The sequence below is a fragment of the Staurois parvus genome, unplaced genomic scaffold (genome assembly GCF_062004578.1).
Source record: "Staurois parvus isolate SC_StPar_1 unplaced genomic scaffold, SC_StPar_1.0 ptg000191l, whole genome shotgun sequence".
Lineage (NCBI taxonomy): Eukaryota > Metazoa > Chordata > Amphibia > Anura > Ranidae > Staurois > Staurois parvus.
This window is the reverse complement of record NW_028317987.1, coordinates 6,329,091-6,356,243: the sequence shown is the minus strand read 5'-3', so window position 1 is coordinate 6,356,243 and position 27,153 is coordinate 6,329,091. Positions and strand designations below refer to the sequence as shown.

The 27,153-nt window shown below is 46.6% G+C and overlaps 1 protein-coding gene across 1 annotated transcript in view; it reads right to left on the bottom strand.

Moving 5' to 3' along the window:
- The window catches only part of LOC149461929 (uncharacterized), a 147,641-nt gene that overhangs the window by 98,151 nt on the left and 22,337 nt on the right, over window positions 1-27,153 (bottom strand). Inside the window, exons 2-3 of the mRNA XM_089677756.1 lie at window positions 8,717-9,662; window positions 4,183-4,285 (exon numbers count right to left, since the gene is read on the bottom strand). Of these exons, the coding sequence (XP_089533882.1) occupies window positions 4,183-4,285; window positions 8,717-9,662 (1,049 nt within the window). The remainder of the gene's footprint in view (window positions 1-4,182; window positions 4,286-8,716; window positions 9,663-27,153) is intronic.

Here is a 27,153-nt window from a genome sequence, read left to right as displayed (position 1 = left end):
GCCCCACTTTGGGAAGATACGGAAACCACCCATGACCCCTGGGCCTACTCAGAGGCCTCTTCATTTGCCAAGAAGACTTCTCTCCGGTTCTACGCTCATTTCCATTGCCTCAGCAACTTTTTTCCCCAATCAGTCTGTAGCATCACAGGCGTATTAGTCAGAGACCCTGCTACTTTGTTCTTTCAACCTTATGGCCTTTTATTTCAGACTGAAGTCTCATTGCCGTGTGCTAGATTCCAGACTTTCTACTTGGTCAGAGAAAGCCGTGTGCAAGACATACTCCACTTTCACTGGTGCCTTCCTCTACCAGAACGTGTACACTGTGAGTGCCTTGAGAACCCGTCCTTTTCCCCATATCTTATGCTATATGCCTCTCTCAGTCTATTAGTGCAAGGGGATTCAACCATCCTGCTAAACGCAACTCCCTATAGAAGTCTGCACAATCCCACCACTGTGATATATTATGTGTGCCAGAGACACAGCCATGCCATATTGCCAAAACAAGCAATTCCTCCAAATCTATGCATGCTTCACAGCCAAAATGAGGGAGGTCATGATTGCCATTAAGGACACAGTCTGCTTCCAGCTCCACCATCAAATTGCAGACCCCAATGGGCCCTTTCTTATCCTGATCTGCACCATCAACAAGGTTCATTATAACCTGATGGACATATATGTTCCCAAAATGCCACCAATTGCCAGGACCCTTCGTAAAGACAGAAATGTGCAACAGGGCCATCTGCTCCTCTGTGGTGACTTTACATTGGCCATGACCACCAAATGGATTCCACCTCTGCCACCAGAGCCCATGACTCATCTGTAAAGACCTTCCTACACACACATGATCTGTTTGATGCATCAAAGTTATCACACCAGTGAGATGACTACACATATTTTTCTTCTTGCCACAATTATTACTTTAGGATCGATCTCTTTCTTCTTGATAAATGGTTACAGAGATCCATACCATAATGTGTTCAGACCACACACCAATCAGCATCACTCTCTCAGACTCTCCCTCACAACCAAACACCTATGTTTGGTGATCTAACAACTACATATTACAATATCCTGACTATGCAGCAGCACTCTCCAAGCATCTTTCTGAGTTTTTTGTTCATAATGAAGGCTCGGTCTCTGACTCCTTTGTGGTATGGAACCTGCACAAAACATTTATCAGAGGAATATTGATCCAATTAGGATCTTGTAAGAGGTGGGGATGCAGAATAAACTACCTATTGCTATCAAAGACCTCGAAAATCACAATAAATCCCAGCCCACCAGAATACTTAAAACCAAACTAGCAGCAATGTGCCAGGAACTTCGATCCCTCCTTTTAGAATCCTTTGAAGGCATGCAAAGCAAACTACAAGCCATCTCTTACTGGACTTCTAACAACGCAGGGAAAGCCATAGCTCGCCAAATCAAAGGCCATAGAACTAAGTCAAAAATAGAATTTTTATATCACCCCACTTCTAAAGAAAAATGCAGAACCCTCAAAGCATCACAGATGCTTTCAGCTCCTATTACAGCTCCTTATATAACATCAGACTTGACGATTCAACACACCAACCCTCCCTAGCCGAAATCAACATCTTTATTGAACAAATGAAACTCCCAACCGTATTGGAAGTCCTAAAATCAGCAGTACTGTTTTTATATGATTTGCAGTGTGTTGTACGTTTCATGGCTTGTTTTGCTTAAATATGTATTCCAGCATGTTACCTATTGATTTTAATTCCCCATCCTGATCCAATGTGAATGCGGCCATTGAACTGTCAATCACCCGTGTGCCGCCTCATTTGCCCATAAATTCCATTTCCATAATGGCACACCATGCCCGAAGAGGGAGGAGCAAATGCTCCGTAATGCATCACCAATATTGCTCGTCACATCCGGTCATGATGTCACTTCCACCCAACGGCTGCGTTCTACACTGATCCGGAAGCCCTGGGAGTCACTGGAGTGGCCTGACAGCAGGACCTGTCTCTTCCATCTGGTGGACGGGGACCATGATTGATGACATCCACCTGTCCAGAACTACATACCTGTATATATTAACTTGGTTTGTGAGTGCATCTACTCTGAATTATAAAACGTATGATTGTGATACTACACTCAGATGGCGCTTGTCCTCCCTTTCTCTGTCAGTTTTATTAGCAAGCTGTCGGCTGTTAGTAGGACAGCAAATCTTCCATCTGTGGCTATAGGAGGGGATTTATATTTGACCTGGTCCCTCTTTAGAGACAGGAGCTCTCTCCTTCCTCCGATCACAAATTGGTTAGGGAGTATAAGCTTTTTTGACACATGGAGAATTAACCACTTCCCCACCGCCATATATATCAGAAATACTGCTACAGGGCGGAAGGGCTGCACAAAATCATATATATATATATATATATATATATATACACACACACATTTTTGCATTTCTGGGTAGAGGGCACGTGCGGCCTCAGCTGTCGGTCACCAGGTCCTGGCTGGTGATTCCTCACTGGCACCCAGTGATTGCCAAGTATCACTGATGAGGGAGAGACCTATATGTAAACAATACAGATCTCTCCTGTCAGCTCCAGCACACTGCTTTGTATGGCTCTACATAGTGTGATTACAGCATAACACACACAGCACGCAATAAAATGGCACACAGTTAACCCTTTGATTTCCCCAGATGTTAACCCCTTCCTGCCCAGTGCCATTAGTACAGTGTCAATGCTTTTTATTAGCACTGATCACTGTATTGGTGTCACTGGGGATGTCAGTGACACCAAGTCAGGTTCCCCCCGTGCCAGAATGTCCGCCGCAATCTGACTATAAGTTGCTGATCGCTACCATTACTAGTGAAGAAAACATTCCAGTAACTATACCGCCATTTGTAAACCAACTAATTTACACGTATTGGGATTTTTTTTTAGCAAAGACACGGAGCAGAATACATTATGGCCTAAATTTATGATGAAATTGGAATTTTATTTTATTTTCACTAGACATGTTTAATAGCAAAAAGTCAAAAATATAGGTTTTTTTTCAAAATTTAATTTTTTTTTGTTTATAGTACAAAAAAATTAAAAATGCAGAGGCGGTCAAATACCACTGAAAGAAATTTCTATATGTGGGAAAAAAGGATGTAAATTTAATTTGGGTGTAGCGTTACATGAACGCGCAATTGTCAGTTAAAATAACGCAGGGCCGTATTGTAAAAACTGGCCTGGTCAGGAAGGGGGGAAATCCTCAGGAAGGCAAGGAGTTAAGCATGTGGAGAGGTGCGGTGTGGTGCGGTGACAGTGAACACACAGAGTCTTGTTGCAATAAAACTTGAACTTGTATTGAGCAGAATTCCAATGTTACAAACACCCTGATAGGACAGCAACGCTTTAGTGAAATAACTCACAGTTCAAACCAGTCAAAGATGTGGCTGAGGAGAGGTGCCGACAGTGTCTGTTTCAGAGGGTGATGTATTGCCTGGTCAGTCTGGTCCCAAGAGGGGAGGCTTCTTTCCAGGTTAGCAAGTCTGTTGCCTTTCTCCCTCCACTTTAGGAACTCTCTCTAGCCCTAGTTACTTTCCCTAACAAGCAGGGTCTCTCTCCCTACACTAGCAACTTGCAAGATGAGTGCCAAAACTCGGGAGCAGGGACCTATAAAGACCTTGCTTACCCAAGATGGCCACCAAGGGTCACATGGACACAGTGTAGCCAACCAGAAGGCTGCTCCTTTGCCCCAGGAAACCATAGAGAAACTGTGTTTCCCCTGGACTCCCTCTCTAGGCTGTGGTGCAACTCGGGTCAATTGCCACCTACAGTGGAGAAAGCAGACTTCACCTGCCTCAAGCACCCCACCCATAATGAATACACCTTTTATTCTGCCCCACATAAGATGTCCTCTGGCTTGGACTACTTCCTCCTCTCTGCCCCCTTCTCGCTAATCTGCTTAACCCTGCCATAAACCCAAAAACCTGGTCAGATCTGCTTCTGTTATCCTGGACATACTGATCTCTGACTCAGGAACCAAATCCCACCACTGGAGTATAAATGAGTCCCTCCTTCAGGTCCCAGAAATCCAGGATACACTTCCCTCCACTCTTACTGAATTTGTTCAGCTTAATACTGGCTCAGTGTACAAGGCGTCTACCCTGTGGGAGGCACATAAAGCTTTCTTCTGAGGTCAATGCATTTCCACATTCACCCGCCTGAAACGTGATAAGAATTGGTCCAGACTCCTTTTACACCAACTAGAGAGGAGCAGCTTTAGCGCCATCCCAGTGTCACGCCTTCGCCTGGTGTCACAGCTGCAAAACCAATCAGAGAATTAGATAGACATACGGGACCTAAATCTCTGGACTCATCAGGAATTGTATAACGGATCCAATAAGTCACACATGATGATGGAGAACAAAGTCAGAGTTAGGCCACCACTAACCTTCCCCCACTGATCACTCCAACAAGACGCTTCCCCCATTTACTGCCCCTATACTACGGCTGGGACCTGTGCCGAGTTTCATCATAACTTGTATGACGGCCTTACAGCGGGCGAGCGCCCACCTTATAGTCCAGAAACATCTGATGGATTTACTGCCTCTACAGACACCCAAACTGAACTCTGATCTGAAACTTTTATCTCTGACATAACTATTGAGGAACTCATGGAGGTTATTAGCAAACTCCCCCTTCATAAATCTCCAGGTCCGGATGGACTCCTATCAATATTACAGGAAATTCTCTCCAATATTGCCCCCCCACTAGACCTTTATCACTCTTTACTCAAGGGGGGATTCCCCATTCAGACTTTATGCATTCTTACATCACAGTCATTCCAAAGCCGGGTAAAACCCCACCTCCCCAGATGATTACCGGCCAATAACATGGATTATTTCCAATTATAAGATTTCACAAAGATTCTAGTCAACAGTCTTTCCCGGCTCCTTCCATGACTTATCCACAGAGACCAGGTTGGGAATATCCCAACTACACAAGCAGGGAACAACACCCAACGGGCGATAAACCTGGTTGACAATCTCAACAAAACAGACGCCTGCACTGCTATTGAGCTCAGATGCCCAAGAGGAGTTGGATAGGTTAGGTTGGCCCTACATGTTAGTATCCTTGACTCGTGTTGGCTTCATAGGCACTTTTCTAAACGCCATCTGGGCCTTATACTGTCACCCCAGATCCCAGGTCAAGCTCTCATTCACCTATTCCTCTTCTTTTCCTATGAACAATGGCACCAGACGGGGGTGTCCTCTCTCACCCCTATTATTTGTTCTGAGCCTAGAACCCCCAGCAGCTGCTATACATTTGAGTGTGGACATTCACGGGGTGCCCTTGTGTCACAGGGAATATCAATTATCAATATTTACAGATGACTTACTTTTGACCTTGACTGAACCTCATATTTCCCTTCCAGTGCTCCATCACTAATTATCTGCCTTTACCAAACTGTTGGGTTACAAAATAAATACGTCCAAGATGGAAGCACTTCCCTTACATATCCCCAGTAAGACCTTCCCTTCCCTACAGTCCATTTATCCATACAATTGGTGTACTCGGACTCTCAGATATTTGGGTGTTTATATAACAGATGATTACTCTTTGTTAAATCAAGGTAACTACCTACAAAGTGATGAGGTTTGGTATAGAACGCCTGACGCTCTCCATGCCTGGAACCTTACTGCATCTGACACATGCTGGAGGTGCCGTCAAGGTGAGGGCTCATTATTCCATATACTATGGCAATGTCCTACCCTCCAGCCCTAAAATCCATGCATGAGAGAGTTCTTGATGTGCCTCTTCCTAATGACCCCATTCATTTTCTATTGGGCTTATCATTTTCAGGAATCTATAAACAGTCCAAGGAATTAGCCACCATATTTTATTGGTGTCAGATGAGTTATCTCTAAGTGTTGGCTCTCTAACCTCCCCCCCAGCTCAGCTACCTGATACTATAACATTGGTTCCAGACATGGAGCACCTTACACCAACCCAAGCTGACCAGCTGGACCTGTTCAATAAAGTATGAGACACATGGGACCATCCGGAATACGGTTTTCCATCTCCACCTTCATCACCTCCAATGCAGATCACCTGATCTCCCTTGGAATGACTGGTGACTGCATTGGTTTGTGGTGTGAATGGATCTGAACCTCCTTTTGTCACCTCTTCCTTTATACAGTTGCAAGAAAAAGTATGTGAACCCCTTGGGATTACGTGGAGTTTTGCATGAATTGGGCATAAAATATGCTCTGAACGTCATCTAAATCACAACAATAGAAGAACACAGTCTGCTGAACATAATACTACACAAACATTAGATGTTGCCATGGTTTAATTGCACATAACATGTAAACATTCACAGTGCAGGGAGGAAAAAGTATGTGAACCTTTGGACTTAATAACTGGTTGACCCTCCTTTGGCAGCAATAACCTCAACCAAACGTTTCCTGTAGTTGCAGATCAGACCTGCACAACGATCTGGAGTCATTTTGGACCACTCCTCTTCACAAAACTGTTTCAGTGTAGCAATATTCTTGGGATGTCTGGTGTGAATCGCTCTCTTAAGGTCATGCCACAGCATTTCAATGGGGTTGAGGTCAGGACTCTGACTGGGCCACTCCAGAAGGCGTATTCTGTGCTGTTGCAGCCATTGTTTTGTTGAATTACTTGTATGCTTTGGGTCATTGTCCTGTTGCATCACCCATCCTCTGCGGAGCTTCAGTTGACGGACAGATGGTCGTACGTTTTCCTGCAAAATGTCTTGATAAACTCTGGAATTCATTTTCCCATCAATGACAACAATCCGTCCAGGCCCTGAGGCAGCAAAGCAGCCCCAAACCATGATGCTCCCTCCGCCATGTTTCACAGTGGGGATGAGGTTTTGATGTTGGTGTGCTGTGCCTTTTTTTCTCCACACATAGTGTTGTGTGTTCTTCCCAAACAACTCAATCTTGGTTTCATCTGTCCACAGTATATTTTGCCAGTAGTGCTGTGGAACATCCAGGTGCTCTTTTACAAACTTCAAACGTGCTGCAATCTTCTTTTTGGACAGCAATGGCTTCCTCCGTGGTGTCCTCCCATGTACTCCATTCTTGTTTCATGTTTTCCTTATTGTAGATGTGTCAACAAAAATGTTAGCATGTGCCAGAGATTTCTGTAGGTCTTTAGCTGACACTCTGGGATTCTTCTTTACCTCATGCAGCATTCTGCGCTGTGCTCTTGCAGTCATTTTTACAGGACGACCACGCCTGGGGAGAGTAGCAACAGTGCTAAACTTTCTCCATTTGTAGACAGTCTGTCTTACCGTGGACACATGGACATCAAGGCTTTTGTAGAAACTTTTGTAACCCTTTCCAGCTTCATGCAAGTCAACAATTCTTGATCGTAGGTCTTCTGAGAGCTCTTTTCTGCGAGGCATGGTTCACATCAGACAGTGCTTCTTGAAACCAGTAAACCCAAAACAGGTGTGTGTTTTTTAAGGGCAGGACAGCTGTCAGCAACACATCCAATATCATCACACAGATTGGAGTCAAGGTTGGCTCACTCCTGGCTCCAATTAGCTCTGGGAGAAGTCATTAAGCTAGAGCCTCACATACTTTTTCCTCCCTGCACTGTGAATGTTTACATGTTATGTGCAATTAAACCATGGCAACATCTAATGTTTGTGTAGTATTATGTTCAGCAGACTGTGTTCTTCTATTGTTGTGACTTAGATGATGTTCAGAGCACATTTTATGCCCAATTCATGCTAAACTCCATGTAATCCCAAGGGGTTCACATACTTTTTCTTGCAACTGTATCTTGGTTGAATATACAGATGTTGTTGTTACGTTCAGCACTTTGTTGGCTGTCAGGTATTAGTATGAGACCGTGCCTGAAGGGAGAAACTAAGGGGTCCCCTTATAGAAAATGTGACAATAATTCATCCAGCCATGACAAACTCTGGCCGTAATTTAATGTAACACAGTGATTTCCTATGATCATCAGCTCCATCTAGAGACCAAAATGGGGTATGTGTCCTGAAAATAACTCAATGCGTAAAAATATCTCAATACTGCATTATGGCCACTAGATGGAGCCAAGGAAATCAGTGTGAGATACAATACACCCAATATTCATCACAGCTGGGTCACATACATTCACATTGTTTTCTTTTACACAGACCTCCAAGTGTTTGTGAAATCTCCCACCACAAAAGGTACTCAGAAAATGAAAGGTGATGACTCCATTTTTATTCTTCTGCTATCAATGGCCAACCCCCGAGGTGCTGTGTGCTCCATCATGAAGAAATGTTGGTGAGATCCACATCTGTCATTTCCCTCATCATCAGAGAACCACACAATTCAGCTTTTGGCTTCATATTTGCTTTATTTATTCAATTTGTGGTGAAACATAAGAGATTGATAGATTTCCATCGTACTATTGTATTGTGACCACTTCATCCATGTCTCTGGGGACCTCTGATCTCCTCCTTCTTCCACAACTTGATCCATGTCTTAGGGGACCTCTGATCTCCCCTATGAACTGTTTCTTCCATGAGGAAAATCAACCATGGAGTATATCTGAGGTGTATATCAGGGTGTGCTTCTTCCCCACATGACAGCTGGGATGTCCAGCAACATTCATCTAGAAAACATTTCCCGCACTCAAGGCACTAATACACCTCCAGGGTTGTGTGGGACCCCTGATGTACAGGAAGACAGGACTTCAGTGAGGAACATTTCCCTCACTCAGGAGAGGAAAGTAGCTTCTTCCCAGTGTGCAATCTCTGATGTCTGTAAAAACTGGACTCACATGAAAAACATTTCCCGCACTCAGAAAAGGAATATGGCTTCTCGCCCGTGTGAGATCGTTGATGCATGTAAAGACTGGACTTACGTGAAAAACATTTCCCGCACTCAGGACAGGAAAGTGGTTTCTCTCCCGTGTGAGATCTCTGATGTCTGTAAAGACTGGACTTACATGAAAAACATTTCCCGCACTCAGAACAAGAAAATGGCTTCTCCCCCGTGTGAGATCTCTGATGCTTGTAAAGACTTGACTTCTCTGAAAAACATTTCCCACACTCAGGACAAGAAAGTGGCTTCTCCCCAGGGTGAGATCTCTGATGTCTGTAAAGATCAGACTTTTGTGAAAAACTTTTCCCGCACTCAGGACAGGAATATGGCTTTTCACCAGTGTGAAACCTCTGATGTCTGTGATAAAAGGACTTGTTTGAAAAACATTTCCCGCACTCAGAACATGAGTATGGTTTTTCCCCCGTGTGAAGCCTTTGATGTGTGACAAGATCTGATTTAAGTATAAAACATTTTTCACACTCAGAACAGGAATACGGCTTTTCTCCTGTGTGAGATCGAATGTGGACATTAAGACCATACTTAGAACAGAAACATTTCCCACACTCAAGACAGGAATATGGCTTCTCTCCTGTGTGAGATCTTATATGGACAATAAGGCAATATTTCAAGCAGAAACATTTCCCGCACTCAGGACAGGAAAAAGGCTTCCCACCTGTGTGAGATCTTTTATGAATATTAAGACCAGATTTGTAACGGAAACACTTCCCGCACTCAGGACAGGGATACGGCTTCTCCCCCGTGTGAGATCTTTTATGCACATTAAGATGGTATTTATAATAGAACCACTTCCCACACTCAGTACAGGAGAAGCTCTTCCCTGTTGGAAGGCCGGCCCGGTCCCGCACAGTCTGAGGTTCCTCAGGATACGAGGAATCCGATGGTCCATCTACACTGGGTGGTGCCGGATGGACATTGGAGGGAGCCGGGTTTTCTCCTGGACTATACTGTGTGATGTCCTCATCTTCTACTTTCCAGTCTGGAGACAAAGTGAGACAATCCTCGGAGGTTTTCCTCATCTCCCGGCCATGGACTAAAATACAAAGACAAAGAGGATTACTAGACAGGAGCTGATTGGTTTCCCCAAACCAGGACTCCGCCCACATCAGGCAGCTTGGTCTCTGAGGAGCTTACATTTCCACCCTCAAGGGAACTAGGAAATGGCTCCTCTGATCTCCTACCAGGTCATTTCTTTATTCATGGACCTTAGTCAGAGAGTGAGGAAACAACCAGAACTGTCTTTTATAGGAGGGACAGTGATGAGGGGATTATAGGACGAGGGTCCCCACCCCCTCTATCACTCATCGCCATCTTCCCAACACAAGAAGTACTGCACTTCCTTATTTAGTCCATGATTTAGTCATGAAGAACAGCGGGGCTGAGCCCCACCAGAGGTCAGAGAGTGAGGATGGGGGGAGAACAACCAAGATGAAGACTGGACTGATCCTGAAGACCACCATCATTGGGGTATTGACTCCTCCCTCATTATCACTTTCTGTTTAAGGATCCTAAGTTGGAGGATGTTATCACATTATTATCACCATGTAAAAGTCTGTGCTCCAATCACATCATCCGATATAAAATGTCCAGCTGGGAGGAAATGGGGGGAACAAAAGAGAATCCATATTATGTATATATAGCAGTGGGGGGAGGGGGGAGAGCAGAAGTCAGGAGTATGTAAAGTACAAGATAATGTATAACATACAGCAGATAGGACTATATAGTATCAGAATGATATATATAAGTATATATACAGTATGAGTATATAGTGCAGGGGTAAGGAGTATGTAATGTACAACAGAGTATATAGTGCAGGGGTAAGGAGTATGTAATGTACAACATAGAGTATATAGTACAGGGGTCAGGAGTATGTAATGTACAACATAGAGTATATAGTGCAGGGGTCAGGAGTACGGAATGTACAACATAGAGTATATAGTGCAGGGGTCAGGAGTATGTAATGTACAACATAGAGTATATAGTGCAGGGGTCAGGAGTATGTAATGTACAACATAGAGTATATAGTCCAGGGGTCAGGAGTACGGAATGTACAACATAGAGTATAAAGTGCAGGGGTCAGGAGTATGTAATGTACAACATAGAATATATAGTGCAGGGGTCAGGAGGATGTAATGTACAACATAGAGTATATAGTGCAGGGGTCAGGAGTATGTAATGTACAACATAGAGTGTATAGTGCAGGGGTCAGGAGTATGTAATGTACAACATGAAGTATATAGTGCAGGGGTCAGGAGTATGTAATGTACAACATAGAGTATATAGTGCAGGGGTCAGGAGTATGTAATGTACAACATAGAGTATATAGTGCAAGGGTCAGGAGTATGTAATGTACAATATAAATTATACAGTGTAAGGGTCAGGACTCATAATATAGGTATTCAGCAATCAGTGGAAGATTAAATGTTTACTGTAAACAAGTTGCAGAGATCCCACACCGCTGCCTCCCATCTCCTGAGACTGCACTCAGTGACTTGGGTCTGAGACACTACAGACATATCCCTCCACCCGGCACAGCCAGCAGACCACAGAGCAAGGAATCCTGGGAGAAATGTTCTGTCAGAGATCTTACTAGACCCGGGCATGGGGAAAAAGATACAAGACTCACACCCCAGGCACCTAGGTCTAGTAATATCTATGGTGAAAATCCACATTTTGCTGCCAGCTGAACCCCAGAACCTCCATAAATCCAGTCTAGAGACATAAATTGTGTCTGCAGCACAGAGAAGGAAGATTATCCGAGAGAAATCCAGGAATACAGGACGGGGAACACAGCTCAGGAAAGTGACCAGGGGATTACAGGCTGATATCACCCAGTCCCCGCCCTACTCTGGACCAATCAGTGAGCAGTATGGGTGGAGGAATGGATTTAGTGTTCATGACCCACCTGTGCTGATCTCTGTAGGAGTGTCCTCCTCTATAAATGTCCCCGTTATTCCATCCTCCTCCATAGACTGCTGATCATCCCTCACATACGCCTCTTCTTCTTCTGCTTTCACCTCAACTTTTATATCTATCAGATCTTCAACCTAAAACAAAATAATAATAGAAGAGTTCATTTGTAAAACATGAACTCCAATATTGTGGCATCACATAAAAAAATCACTTCTATGAGTCCATGTTCTAAATGCTCCATCCCACCAACCTTGTAATGGTGGGGGATGGTGTGACCTTCCTGTGTGGAATCCCGGGAATACAGAGGACGGGGACATCTCTCTGGTGGGTTCCTGGTATTAGGTGGCTCCATCATATCCTTGTGTCCTTCTGAAAACTCCTCCATCACTCCATACTCCTCATCCTCCTCTTTATACTCTTCTTTAACATCAATATTATCATCCCCGAGGATTCCACTCTGAAAGATATAATAAAACATTCATTGTAACAAACATGCTGTGTATAAATCACAACTACCAATAATTGTCATCATCTACCTGATGATGGTGAGGGATGGTGTGACCTTCCTGTGTGGAATCCCGGGAATACAGAGGACGGGGACATCTCTCTGGGGGGTTCCTGTAGCTGGATGACTCCACCATGGTGTCCTGGTACAGATCTTTGTGTTCTTCTGCAATCTCTGACTCCTCCATCCCCCCATCCTCATCCTCCTCCTCCTCCTCTTTTATCTCTTCTTTAACCTCAACTTTAGGATCTCTCAGGTTTCCACTCTGAATATATAATAAAATGCCATCAATGGTAACAATGCAGATAATGTACAGATCCTAATGATACTATCAGTGATTGTTCCTCATCTACCTGATGATGGTGAGGGATGGTGTGACCTTCCTGTGTGGAATCCCGGGAATACAGAGGACGGGGACATCTCTCTGGTGGGTTCCCATGACTGGATCCATCTGTAGGAAACACACACACTGACTGAATCCATTGTTTCTATGTGTTTATCAGATGATGGGGGATCTAGGTGGATCCTCCGTACTGCTCTCTCCTTTACAATAAAGTCTCCTCTTACCCGGTGATGTGAGGGGCGGCTGATTGTCCATCATGACGTCCTTGTAGAGATCCTTGTGTCCTTCTAAATACTCCCACTCCTCCATGGAGAAATAGACAGTGACACCCTGACACCTTATAGGAACCTGACACACACAATGATACAGTCACCATCCAGACACATCCCTTGTCTGTTACTGGAGAATGTCCCAGAATTCCCGGCACCGCTCACCTCTCCTGTCAGCAGCTCCATCATCTTCTTGGTGACTTCTAGAATCTTCTTCTTCTTTCTCTCTTCTATCAGGGAGGGAGGTGGAGGCAATGTGATGTCATATGATCTCCAGACTTCACAGGAGGAAAACTCTACATCTGAACACAAAGAGTCACATCAAATGATATTCCCAGAATCCTCCTCACCTCTCCATTCAGGTCTCCATTTTATTAAAGCCCCTCTTCAGGCTGAGGTATAATTCCCCCCCACAGGACCCCCACACTACGCAGGGTATAGGCTTGTTGCAGCATTCTGATGTCATTACATACAACGCAGGACCAACAGTTTTTTTGCTTATGAGGATGCCACATCCCACATCCTAACACCATAGAATAAAAAGAAAGGAGCCAAATGAAGGGACATTGCGAGGAGGAGCTGTGATGTCATTTTATTCTCTGACTCTGGGTGGAGGGACATTGGGAGGAGGAGCTGTGAGGTCAGTGTGATGTCATAGGATTCTCTGACTCTGGATGGAGGGACATTGGGAGGAGGAGCTGTGAGGTCAGTGTGAGGTCATAGGATTCTCTGACTCTGGATGGAGGGACATTGAGAGGAGGGGCTGTGAGGTCAGTGTGATGTCATAGGATTCTCTGACTCTGGGTGGAGGGACATTGGGAGGAGGAGCTGTGAGGTCAGTGTGATGTCATAGGATCCTCTGACTCTGGATGGAAGGACATTGGGAAGAGGAGCTGTGAGGTCATTGTGATGTCATAGGATTCTCTGACTCTGGATGGAGGGACATTGGGAGGAGGGGCCGTGAGGTCAGTGTGATGTCATAGGATTCTCCGACTCTGGATGGAGGGACATTGGGGGAGGAGCTGTGAGGTCAGTGTGATGTCATATGATTCTCTGACTTTGGATGGAGGGACATTGGGAGGAGGGGCTGTGAGGTCAGTGTGATGTCATAGGATTCTGCATCCCCCACCACTTATAAAAGTGGTATAATCCTTTGATATAGACTGATGAGGTAAGAAAGTGATTGGTGGGAAAGGTGACACAGCTCCACAATGAGGAGAATGTTCCGGCCCCGGAAGTGGGGGAATGTTCTGCCCCTGAAGGGGTTCATCTGGGTTCCCACACTATATATGTGTGTATCATCATCTGCTGGAGATAAAAGACATCACAGTGACTATGGAGGAAGAGGACGGACGTGACGATGGAGGAAGAGGACGGACGTGACTATGGAGGAAGAGGACGGACGTGACCATGGAGGAAGAGGACGGACATGAGTATGGAGGAAGAGGACAGACATGACTATGGAGGAAGAGGACGGACATGACTATGGAGGAAGAGGACGGACGTGACCATGGAGGAAGAGGACGGACGTGACCATGGAGGAAGAGGACAGACATGACGGGGGGTTACTGGGTGTAAATAGAACATAACATCTTATTACCTCCTCTGCTGCCACTTCCAGCCACGTCTCCTCTCTACTTCCTGTCTGTACCTGACATCACGTCCTGTCTGTACCTGACATTACTTCCTGTCTGTACCTGACATCACTTCCTGTCTTCCATAGAGACTTCCTGTCTGGGAAGAAGTGAGATCCCCACCTTGTGGAGCTCAGAGGAACTGCAGCCCCGAGAAGCGTCTGGTAGTGTGACCCCGGCCTTGTGCTGGGTGTGTATGGACTGTAGATCCTTGTGTAGGGAGGAAATGACTCCTATCTGTGACTGCTGTAACCTGCTGACTGGCATCTCCTGTGAAATCTGACACTTGCACTGGATACACACAAGGCAGTCAGGGATTTCAGCCCCTCCCTTCTCCTCTCAGACTGTAATACAGAGAGAGCCAATCAGAAGAGGTATTAAAGGAGCCAATGACAGGGACTTTCTCAAGCAGGAAGTGCAGCTGCAAAGCATTGTGGAATATGCAGTCCTGAACAGAAATGGCCTGATAGGCTGATATGAGGGATGGAACTACAGAGACCAGCATGCTTAGTGAGGAGAGTGAAGGACTCCATCTTGTTTTTCCTGAGGGGAGGCAGTCTGCATGTGGCAGGAGACAGTCTGGACCTGGCAGAGAAGTGCTCAGGGTCAGTTCACTCCATGTTTAGGTATCTGCATCAGTCAGGGAACATCCAACCTGAGAGATGTGGCCTACAGTACAGTGCCTACACCGACAGTGTGAAGGGCTCATCGTGAGGTGACCACAGGAGCCGGTCATTTCCAGGACCATGGTTTGGGCCTTAGTCCCAGGATCTGGTGAGAGGGATTTTGCCCCCTGGCAGATGACAGGAACACGGCACACAGAGACATGACACTTCTCCCATACTCACCAGGCACTGGGTTGTGTAGATGGTCCTGCTATACAGACACAGTGTTTGCTTTGCTATACAAATCCTGCCACGGGATTACAATGATACTTTACCATAGGAGTGTAAGTGCACCAATGAAAGTGTCTCGCTGAAGACCCCAACATTCATCCTGTTACCAAGAGACTGAAGTTACTGGTGCCATACGGGCACGCGCATGCGTATTCAGGCCTCTATATTGCATGGTGTGGGAGGGAATAGCTCTACCTTGGAAAGTAGCTATGAAGCATCAGTTGGGCGCAGTGTTTGCCTATTGGGCTTGTGGTGTCGGGGGTTAGAAGGGAGAAGTCTGACACCACAGAGAGTCATCCTTCTGCTCTCCTCCTGCTTGGACATCATAGAGCTGAGTTTATGTAAAGGGGTTTAGACCCACTTTGAGGGCGCCATGTAAGTGTTTCCTCTGCTCTTGGGGTTATTCACGGTTGGAATCCCCTGAAAGCAGCCTGAGTGTAAAAGTGAGTTCTATTGCTTCCGGTCTCAGGATTTGCTGTTCTCTGGATTCACCGAACGTATACCTGTTGTTCATGTTTATTACTTCCCATAGAGGTCTTACAGTAAAGCTGATCTCTGTGTTTATTATACCGTGTGTGCTTTTCATTGGTCCTTGTACTTCACTATTGTCAGGGGTGTCAGTTGGGGCTGAGACAGTTCTTGGGGTTGGGAGGCAGAGTGCTGGAGTGAACAAACTTACCCCCTTTGGGGGGATCGCTACACTGATAGAGGGGTCACCTCCACTCCCACCAAGGGGGACAGAAATATATGACTGCCTAGTCCAGCCTTCCTCAGCCAGGGGTCCTCCAAAGGGTTCTCGGGGCTCCTTCAGCAATGAACAATTCCTGTGTGAATCTGTCAGATTACAAGTCCCCATTATCTGGGTAAGGGGGTGTCAATCATCACACGTCCCTGACATTTACAGATCTAGAGAAGAGTTTTAAATTGCCAACAAATTACATTTCCCTCCCAGATTCCTATTTACACTCAGCCGATGCGGGGCCGCTGCATTTTTCAAAGTCCTGTTTGTCACATTTTTAGTGCAGGTTTGGTGTGGTAAAAAAAAAGCCACACAAAAAATGCACCTCCCCATTGAAATCAATGGAAAACATGGCAAACCACTTCAAAAATGCACCTGCCTTGTGTTTTTGGTGCAGTTTGTGAGTCACATGCATTGCCTGCACTTGTTGGGGTCAAAGAACAGCCTCATTCACTTTAATGGGTCACATTCAGCAGGAGATACACCCATCAAAAGTGACATCTTGGGGATAATTCCTGCTGTGACTGCGAAGACAACCATCACTACTGGGATATGTGTAGACACTGCCCACTGCCTCTGCAGATATAGGGGGCAGTAAAAGTTCAGCTCAACTGTGAGGTCTAACAATATAAAGGAAAACTCTGCTTCAAAACTAAATAAGTGTGGGGTTCCCCTTTAATATCCATACCAGTTCCTCATCCAGCATTAGGAGAAGTATGAAGATGAAGGGGAACTCCACTTTAAAAATGAACTAATGATAACACAGTGTTATCTTATTGACAAATGGTGGGTCCCCCACACACCCCAGCAATGGTGCCCCCCCACGCACACACCCTGGTAATGGTGAGCCCTCCCGCACACACCCAGGTTATGGTGGATTCCTCCATACAAATAAGTAATAGTAGATCCCCCTGCATAGCCCAGCAATGGGGGTTTTCCCCACAAACCCTGGTAAAGGTAGGTCCCCCCACACACCCCTGCCATGGGCCCATTAGCACACCTAGGATTGACACAGGGGGTGATGCCAGTTAGAGGGGTGGGAGATTAGTGAACATTCTCTCCTGGATCCCCCCTTCCTTCATTGAACATTTACTCCTGGATTTCCACTTCCCATGGTGAACATTCACTCCTGGATTTCTCCCTCCTGGAGTGAGCATTCGTTCATGGATCTCCCCTTCCTTCAGTGAATGTTCACTCCTGGATCCCCCTTCCTTCAGTTAACATTGACTGGTGGATATCAGAGGATGGGGAGACATCAGAGGTCCATCAGATTCATCAGATGACAGGGGAGTCATCAGAGGTCCATCAGATTCATCTGAGAATGGGGAGACATCAAAATGTCCATCAGCTTCATTGTAGAACAAGGGAGACATCAGAGGTCCATCAGCTTCATCAGATGACAGGAGATACATTAGAAGTCTATCAGCTTCATCTGAGAACAGGGGAGACATCAAAATGTCCATCAGCTTCATTGTAGAACAAGGGAGACATCTGAGGTCCATCAGCTTTATCAGAGGACAGGGGAGTCATCAGAGGTCCATCAGCTTCATCAGAGGATAGGCACACATCAGAGGTCCATCAGCCTCATTGGAGACGGGAGACATCAGAGGTCCATTAGCTTCATCAGAGGACAGAGGAGAAATCAGAGGTCTATCAGCTTCATCAGAGGACAGAGGAGAAATCAAAGGTCTATCAGCTTCATCAGAGGACAGAGGAGAAATCAAAGGTCTATCAGCTTCATCAGAGGACAGGGGAGACATCAGAGGTCCATCAGCCTCATTGGAGACAGGGGAGACATCAGAGGTCCATTAGCTTTATCAGAGGACAGAGGAGAAATCAGAGGTCTATCAGCCTAATCATAGGACAAGGGAGACATCAGAGTTCCATCAGCTTTATTGGAGGACAGGGGAGTCATCAGAGGTCCATCAGCTTCATCGTAGGACATGGGAGTCATCAGAGGTCCATCAACTTCATCGTAGGACAAGGAAGACATCAGAGTTCCATCAGCTTTATTGGAGGACAGGGGAGTCATCAGAGGTCCATCAACTTCATCAGAGGACATGGGAGACATCAGAGGTCCATCAGCTTCATCGTAGGAGAAGGAAGACATCAGAGGTCCATCAGCTTTATTGGATGACAGAGGAGTCATCAGAGGCTGTCACAGATCCCACCCACATGCACACGCCCACAGCGACTAGCTAACCGAGGCATGCATGTCTGGCCATGACTTGGTGTAAAGAGGGAATGAGGGGGACTTATTTTGTCACAGCCCGCACTACCTCTCCTCTCATATTAGGACCCATGCAGTTTACATTGTCTATATGGAGGAGGTGTAGGGTTAGATTCATCCTAGGCTCTAAGTGTTCCCCCTTGACCAACATCATTTTTAATCCAAGTCTCCCAGATAGTCTGGCCATTGGTCGAGTCCATCCTTGGGCTGAGGCTTATCTATTCCAATTGTGACATTTGGTCAATCCCGGAATTCACAACCTTAAATCCTTCCCTGACATTCAAAAAGCTGCTCGCATTCCACCCCATCAGTATTTTATCTACAGATACAACACATTTTTGCCCCCAAAGCCTCTTCTCTGACTCTTGAACAACCTACCCCTTTAGAGCATATCTGCATCCAAGGCCCACACCACCGGGACATCATTTCCGCTACGTATACATTGCTTGTAGATGTCGCCCTTTTTCTATTGGTTCTCCCCTTTATATGTGTAAATGGTCCCGTTTCCTTCAATGTGATATTGGGTTGGATCAATGGAGTAGGATTTGGGAGGCCTCTTCTAAATCTTCTGTGTGTGTAATGTATACAGAAAATCCTTCTAAGACCCCGATGTTTTGGTATCGGACCCCTGAGGTTCTCCATGATCATAACCTGAATGTTTCTTCTGTTTGCTGGTGTTGTGGGACGGAAACTGACACTCTTTTCCACATTTTTTGGGATTGCGGTCCATTGCACCCTTTTGGAGGAGGTCCTTACCCCATTGTGGTTACTTTTCCTGGCTCCTGTCCCTTTTGAGCCCATTTACTTTCTGTTGGGTCTACCTTTTCGGGTCTCTCTAAATGTGCGAGGAAACTTTCCACCTACATGAGGGCAGCCAGGAGAACCATTCCCATGCATTGGCTGTCTTCTATGTCCCCCATGTTACCGGCACTGATGAAGGTCAGAGCAGAAATGAGAAAGTTGGAGTACCTACCTGCTTTACACCCTGCTACTGTCCCTGCGCTGGAGGCAGTTCAGGACCCACGGGACACCTATGACACCGATCTGTCTGCTCCGATCGTTTGTGATTGATGGCCATGTCACTGTTTTGTATTGACATTGTATGTTCTTATGTACCTCTCATCGATGAGCTGCTTTATCAGCCTTCTCTCCCTCTCTGCTTTTATTTTACATTTACCTTTGTGACTGCTTGTTGTAATGTGTGACATAGAGATGGGTGCTAATAGGCTGCAGGAGATCCGCTGAGACATAGAGAGGGAAATGGGTGCTAATAGGCTGCAGGAGATCTACTGAGACATAGAGAGGGAATGGGTGCTAATAGGCAGCAGGAGATCTGCTGAGACGTAGAGAGGGAAATGGGAGCTAATAGGCTGCAGGAGATCTGCTGAGACATAGAGAGGGAAATGGGTGCTAATACTCTGCAGGAGATCCGCTGAGATATAGAGAGGGAAATGGGTGCTAATAGGCTGCAGGAGATCTGCCGAGACATAGAAAGGGAAATGGGTGCTAATAGGCTGCAGGAGATCTGCTGAGACATAGAGATGGAAATGGGCGCTAATAGGCTGCAAGAGATCCGCTGAGACGTAGAAAGGGAAATGGGCGCTAATAGGCTGCAGGAGATCCGCTGAGACGTAGAGAGGGAAATGGGTGTTAATAGGCTGCAGGAGATCCGCTGAGACATAGAGAGGGAAATGGGCGCTAATAGGCTGCAGGAGATCTGCTGAGACATAGAGATGGAAGTAGGTGCTAATAGGCTGCAGGAGATCTGCCGAGACAAAGAAAGGGAAATGGGTGCTAATAGGCTGCAGGAGATCCGCTGAGATATAGAGTGGGAAATGGGAGCTAATAGGCTGCAGAAGATCCGCCGAGACATAGAGAGGGAAATGGGTGCTAATAGGCTGCGGGAGATCCGCTGAGACATAGAGAGGGAAATGGGTGCTAATAGGCTGCAGGAGATCTGCTGAGACATAGAAAGGGAAATGGGTGCTAATAGGCTGCAGATCTGCTGAGACAATGAAATGTGTATGAAATGGATGGATGTGCAGACACTCCCAGAAGATGATGTCATTATGAGTGGATTGATGTATATTTTTGCATTGTCCCCCCCAGAAGGATCAGGTTTGGCGGGATCGCTCTCATTAGCTATACATTTGTATTTTGTGTTCTGTGTTTGTAAGACTTTTCTATATGTAATAAGAGATGTTTGTTGAACAGTTGGTTACATAAGAGTTACATTTATTTCTTCTTCCTTTATTCAGTAATGTTTCATCTCCCGTAGTATCCCTGTAAGGTACATATTATACAGGAAGGGGGATTATGGGATGGATCTCGGGGCTGCAGTTCCTCTGAACTCCACAAGGTGCTGATCTCACCTATACTCACACAGGAAGTCTCTATGGAATGCAGACAGGAAGTGACGTCAGGTACAGACAGGAAGTGACGTCAGGTACAGACAGGAAGTTCCAGCTGAGAGGTGAGGCGGGAAGAAGTATAGAGGAGACGTTGGTGGAAGTGGCAGCAGAGGAGGTAATAAGATGTTATTTCCTATTTACAACAAATGTATATAAATCTGAGGCTCTTTTAGGAATGTTGGGGGCTTTCAAAAATGAAAGGGGCTTTATAGCAACTTAAATGTGTAATATGTGTAACATTGTTCTGTTTATCTCCTCCTCCCCTCCCCCGCCTGTCTCCAGCACCGCACCCGGGGACTAGCAGGGAGGGGAGAGACCTTGCAGCGTAATGAGAACCGATTGGCTGCTCCTCAGGAAAGGGGAGTGTCCGGCTTATTTTTCTCCCTTTCACTCCCAGAGCTGTTTTTGCACATTTAAAAAATCATTTTATCCTGAAGATGACACAAAACCCCCAAAATACCGATTTTCTGAAAGTAGAGACTTTAGAGAATAAAATAGCGGCAGTTCTAATTTTTATGTCACAAAATATCACAAAGTCTAGGAAATGCCAAATTTCAGTAAAACATTATTATTATTATTACATCGAGTTTATATAGCACCAAAGGGTTTGCTCAGCGCTGTACAATAGAGGGGGGACAATACATGAAACATTACAGCAACTACAAGCAGCACACGAGGGGTTAGAGGGCCCTACTCTTAGGAGCTTACAATCTAGGAGGGAGGGGGGAGTGGTACAGGAGGAAGTGGCTGTGGGGGATGGAGTGGTAGGAGGAATGAAGGAGATCGGCCGTTAGGTGAGGGAGGGGTAGGCTTACCTGAAGAGGTGGGTTTTCAGGGAGCGCCTGAAGGTGAGGAGGGAAGGTGACAGTCTGATGGATTAGGGTAGTGAGTTCCAGAGGATGGGGGAGCACCTGGAGAAGTCTTGCAGTCGTGCGTGGGAGGAGGAGACCAGGGAGCAAGATAGGAGGTCCTGTGAAGAGCGAAGGGTACGGGTAGGGTAGTACTTGGGAATCAGGTCGGTGAGGTAGTTAGGGGCAGTGTTGTGAATGGCTTTGTAGGTCAGAGTTAGTAGTTTGAATTTGATGCGTTAGCAATTGGGAGCCAGTGGAGGGAGAGGCAGAGGGGGTGGAGCCAGTGGAGGGATAGGCAGAGGGGGGTGGCAGAGGTGGAGCGGTGGATGAGTCTGGCCGCTGAGTTCAGGATGGTCTGGAGCGGGGAGAGCCTGCACTAGGGTAGGCCGGTGAGGAGGGAGTTGCAGTAGTCCAGACGTGAGATAATCAGGGAGTGTACGAGTAGTTTAGCGGTGTCTGGGGTAAGGAAGGAGCGTATTTTGGCGATGTTGCGGAGGTGGAGCCTGCATGTGTTTGTAAGTGATTTGACATGAGGGAGGGAGGAGAGGTTTGAATCCAGAATGACGCCAAGGACTTTGGCTTGCCGGGGCGGGATTGATGGTGGTGTTGTTGGTGATGATGGATAGGATGGGGGGGGTGTGGGCAGGGGGAAAGACGAGAAGCTCGGTTTTGGAGAGGTTAAGCTTGAGGAAATGGAGCGACATCCAGTCTGAGATGTCGTTTAGGAGGTGAGTGATGCTGGCGGAGAATGTGAGGGTGAGGTGAGGGGTGGAGAGGTAAATTTGAGTGTCATCAGCGTAGAGGTGGTAGTTGAAGTCATGGGAGTGTATGAGTTTGCCGCGGAAGGAGGTGTAGATGGAGAAGAGAAGGGGTCCAAGGACAGAGTCTTGGGGGACCCCAACAGAGAGGGGTAGGGAGGGGGAGGTGGCACCGTTGTAGGAAACGCTGAAGGAGCGTCTGGATAGGTAAGAGGAGAACCAGGAGAGAGCGGTGTCTCTGATGCCAAGGGAGAGAAGTTTATTAAGGAGGAGGGGGTGGTCAACTGTGTCGAAGGCCGCAGAGAGGTCCAGGAGAAGGAGGACAGAGTAGTTGGCTTTGGCGGTTAGTAGGTCGTTGGTGATTTTGAGGAGGGCGGTTTTGGTGGAGTGTAGGGGGCGGAAGCCGGACTGTAGTGGGTCAAGGAGATTGTTGTCAGTTAGCTGGGCGCTTAGACGATCGTAGACTAGGCGCTCAAGGAGCTTGGAAGTGAGTGGCAACAGGGAGATGGGTCTGAGGTTGTTTGGGTCAGTGGGGTCCAGGGAGGGCTTTTTGAGTATGGGGGTGATGTGTGCATGCTTTAGGGGGGAGGGGAATGTGCCAGTAGAGAGGGAGAGATTGAAGATGTGGGTGAGGGAGCGGATGAGGGAAGAGGGGGGTGATCGGAGGAGTTGAGAGGGGATAGGGTCCATGCGGCAGGTAGTGAGGTGGGCTTCTGAGAAGACCCTGGTGACTTCCTCAGTGGTAGCAGGGCTGAAGGAGTACAGTGCTGGGGGGGTTACGGTAAGCGGGGCCTTGGGTGTGGTGGGGGGCAGTGTGGTTGCGAGGTCAAGGGAGGGGAGAGAAGAGGGGGTGATGGGGGGGAGGCTAGGTGGGGAGGTAGGTTGCGAGTTGACTATGTCCTTACAGATTGCGTCAATCTTGTTGTGGAAATGAGTGGCAATCTCGTTGGCGGTGAGTGAGGTACTGAGTGGAGGAGGGGGGGGGGGGAGCAGGGAGTTGAAGGTGGAGAAGAGTCGGCGAGGGCAGGTGGAGAGGGTGTTGATCAGGTTTACGAAGTAGGCTTGCTTGGCGGCGTGGAGGGAGGAGGTGTAAGTGAGGAAGGCAGATTTGTAGAGGGAGAATGCATGAGGGGACCTGGTTTTGCTCCATAGTCTCTCCAGCGCACGACTGCGACGTTTGAGGCATTTAGTGCTGTCATTCTGCCAGGGTTGGAGCGGTCTAGGTTTGATGATGCGTGTGGTTAGGGGTGCCAGAGAGTCTAGGGCAGCTGACAGTGAGTCATTGTATGTGGTGGTGGCTAGGTCAGGACATGACAGTGGAAAGATGCTGTCATGTAGGCGGTCTGCAGCCGAGTGGAGGGGGGCCGGGTTCAGGTTGCGGAGGTTGCGGCTGGTGATGGTTTGCCGCTTTTGGGGGGGAGTTGGGGGAAGGGGAGACGGAGAACGTGAGGAGGTGGTGGTTGGAGAGAGGGAAGGGGGTGTTAGTGAACTGGTTGAGGGTACAGAGGTGGGAGAAGACGAGGTCCAGGGTGTTCCCATCAATGTGGGTGGAGGATTGAGTGTATTGTGTGAGTGCGAAGGAGGATACACTTAAGTTAATTTCAGGGCACAAAAAAGCAATAAATGACCCATTTATTTGTAAAAATATAAAAGCCGAGGTTGCAGCGAGTAAATAGATATCCAACATGTCAAACCTTAAGTTGACATGTTGGATACCTTTTGCCATGCATATATGTGGGGGTGCCTTAAAATTTTTCAAGGGGAGGAGTTATGTACTTGGGTGTAACTTTAATTCTTTACAATTAAAGAAAAACATTTTACTTAAGAGGACAAAGTCATCTATGTGATGACTTTTGATGAGAGGTTCTCTTTATTGAGACATCCAGGGTCTAAAAGACCCCCAATGTCTCCCCTGTACTCCATTGGATGTAATGTAGTGCACATCGCATCGCATTACATTCTTTGCCGTCCTCGATGGTCGGGAAATCTGTCATAACATCACTTCTGGGTCAGGACAAGAAGGGAGTGAACATCTCCTCCGTCCCCTCTACCCTCCGGGGCCCACTGAACCGGGTCCACAAATGGGCAAGCAGAGTCAGGGAAGCATAGTAGGTACAGGAGAGGTTCACACACACGGGGTGGCAGAGGCTGGCACCTGAAAGGAGAGCCCTGCAGCTTGCCCACAGCAGGGATAAAGATTAAAAACAATACTTGCCAGGTGGGGCTACAATACCTCTGGTGGGGCTCAGTCCCGCTGTTCTTCATGACTAAATCATGCAGTAAATAAGGAAGTGCAGTACTTCTTGTGTTGGGAAGATGGCGATGAGTGATAGAGGGGGTGGGGACCCTCGTCCTATAATCCCCTCTTCACTGTCCCTCCTATAAAAGACAGTTCTGGTTGTTTCTTCACTCTCTGACCTCTGGTGGGGCTCAGCTCCGCTGTTCTTCATGACTAAATCATAGACTAAATAAGGAAGTGCAATACTTCTTGTGTTGGGCAGATGGCAATGAGTGATAAAGGGGGTGGCAGCTCCCTCAGGCCTCTGAAATGCCTTCTCCGTCCTCCGGCACAGTGAGTACCTGCTCTCCTATTCCCCACTCTGACAGCCATGCAGAGGTTCCTGAACCCCCAGAAAGAGACATTAAAAGCATTTTCAGAAAATCGCTGAAAGAGACATTAACAGCAGTCCACACTCATGGCACATCGCTCACACAGCTTACTGTGGAATATAAACGCATGAAAGAGGACATTTTATTTATCCGCCATGATATGCACAAGATGAGAGAGAGGGCGACCACCATTGAAGGCAGGGTGAGCACATTGGAGGATGAACTCCCTCCATTGTAACAAGATGTACATTCTAACACCATGAAAACATCTGAGCACCTGGCCAGATCAGAGGACATGGAGAATCACCTACGTAGGAGCAACCTTCACCTGGTAGGCTTGCCTGAGAAAGCTGAGGGAAAGAATCCTGTGGGATTTATTGAGACTTGGTTACTGAATACATTCGGCAAATTTTTCTCAGTGGAAAGAGCCTATCGGGTCCCACCCCGTCCTCCACCACCGGGGGCCCCTGACAGACCTTGTCTACTGAAACTTTTACATTACAAGGATAGAGATGTCATCCTCCATCTTGCTAGACAACCACCTGCCATGGAAATACAAGGTGCAAAAATATCTATATTTCCAGATTTCTCAGCTGAAATCCAGCGTAAGTGAGCCAGATCTACTGATGTTAAATGCCGCCTACGTGTGATCCAAGTGTCTTACTCCATGCTTTATCCTGAGAAGCTACGAGTCATAACAGATGGCTCCGTACAATTCTATGACTCCCCTGCAGCAGCAGCTACCTGGCTGGATAGGAATGAAAGGCGCTTATGTCCAGCTCCAGTATGACTTATCCATTGCCCAGCGTTCCCAGCTCAAATTTCTCCTTGTCTCTCCCTTAGTATGAAAGCGGAGTTCAGGGATGAGTAGATTGCCTGTTTTGCTTTAATAACAGATGACTCTCATGGCTACACCCTTTGGAATGTCACATATAGTCCCTTTGCTTTCCCCTTCTGTTACCCTGCGGGGCGTTTTTGAGTTGACTCAGGTTTGCCCGTGTTTGGGCCTAAGCTGGTATTTTTTATATTTTTTTCACTTGCTATGCTGTCTCTGGACTGGAAAACATCCTACGCCAATTATCGCCTACTGGAGTGTGAGAGGAGATCCATCGTCTCTGGGTGTTCCCTATAATTGTATATATTGTGCTGACGATATCCCACCAAACACTTCCTTGGGACACGGAACACTACCCCGGAGGAATCACACTCCTAGTCTTCATAACCTCCTTCATAACTATGAGTAATCAAAAGGATATTGTCCTTTCTTGGAATGTCTGTGGCCTGCATGACCCAAAGAAGAGAATGGCTGTCTTCACATTCCTCAGCCATCAAAACCCTTCCATTGTACGCCTTCAGGAGACTCACATGACTTTGGATACTCTTCATCTTTTGAAACGCTCTGAGTTCCCCCTTCAGTTCCATGCTGCACACTCTCAGTACTCTAGGGGCATGAGTATAATGGTTGTCAGAGGAGTACCTTTCATGGTTATCTCATCCAAAATAGATCCATTGGGTCGTTATATATTTCTGTTATACAGTTGGGACTCTCATTTATGTGTTCTTGCAAATATGTATGTACCTCCACCATTTCATATGGAGACGGTGAGATGTCTGTTTCAATTTATAGCCACCCATCCACAAACACCATTATTGGTAATGGGGGACATTAACACAGTTTTGGATACTTCCTTAGATCTCTTAAAAAAAATTATCCCCACTTGGCCCTAGACAAATCACTCCTTTTGTCCACCACATGAAGGAAATTGGACTCCGGGACTTATGGCGATCTCTCCACCCACTAGATGCTCAATTTTCATGTCACTCAAGCTCCCACTCCTTGCTATCCTGCATAGATTTGGCATTGGGTTCCGATCTGATTCTACCATATACACCTCAGGTGACCTCTTTAGCCAGGAGCCTATCTGATCATTCCCCAATGCGTATATCCTTGTCCCTGAAAAGGTCCTCTACATTTACATTGGGGAAGCTCAACCCATTCTGGATAACTCTCTTCACTGACTTAATGCATAAACAATTACAGGGCTTTCTATTTGGTTACAGACACTCAACGATTCCTATGATTGTTTGGGATGCTTTGAAAGCATATATTAGAGGCACGTGTATCAAAGACATTTCCAGAATGAAGACTAAC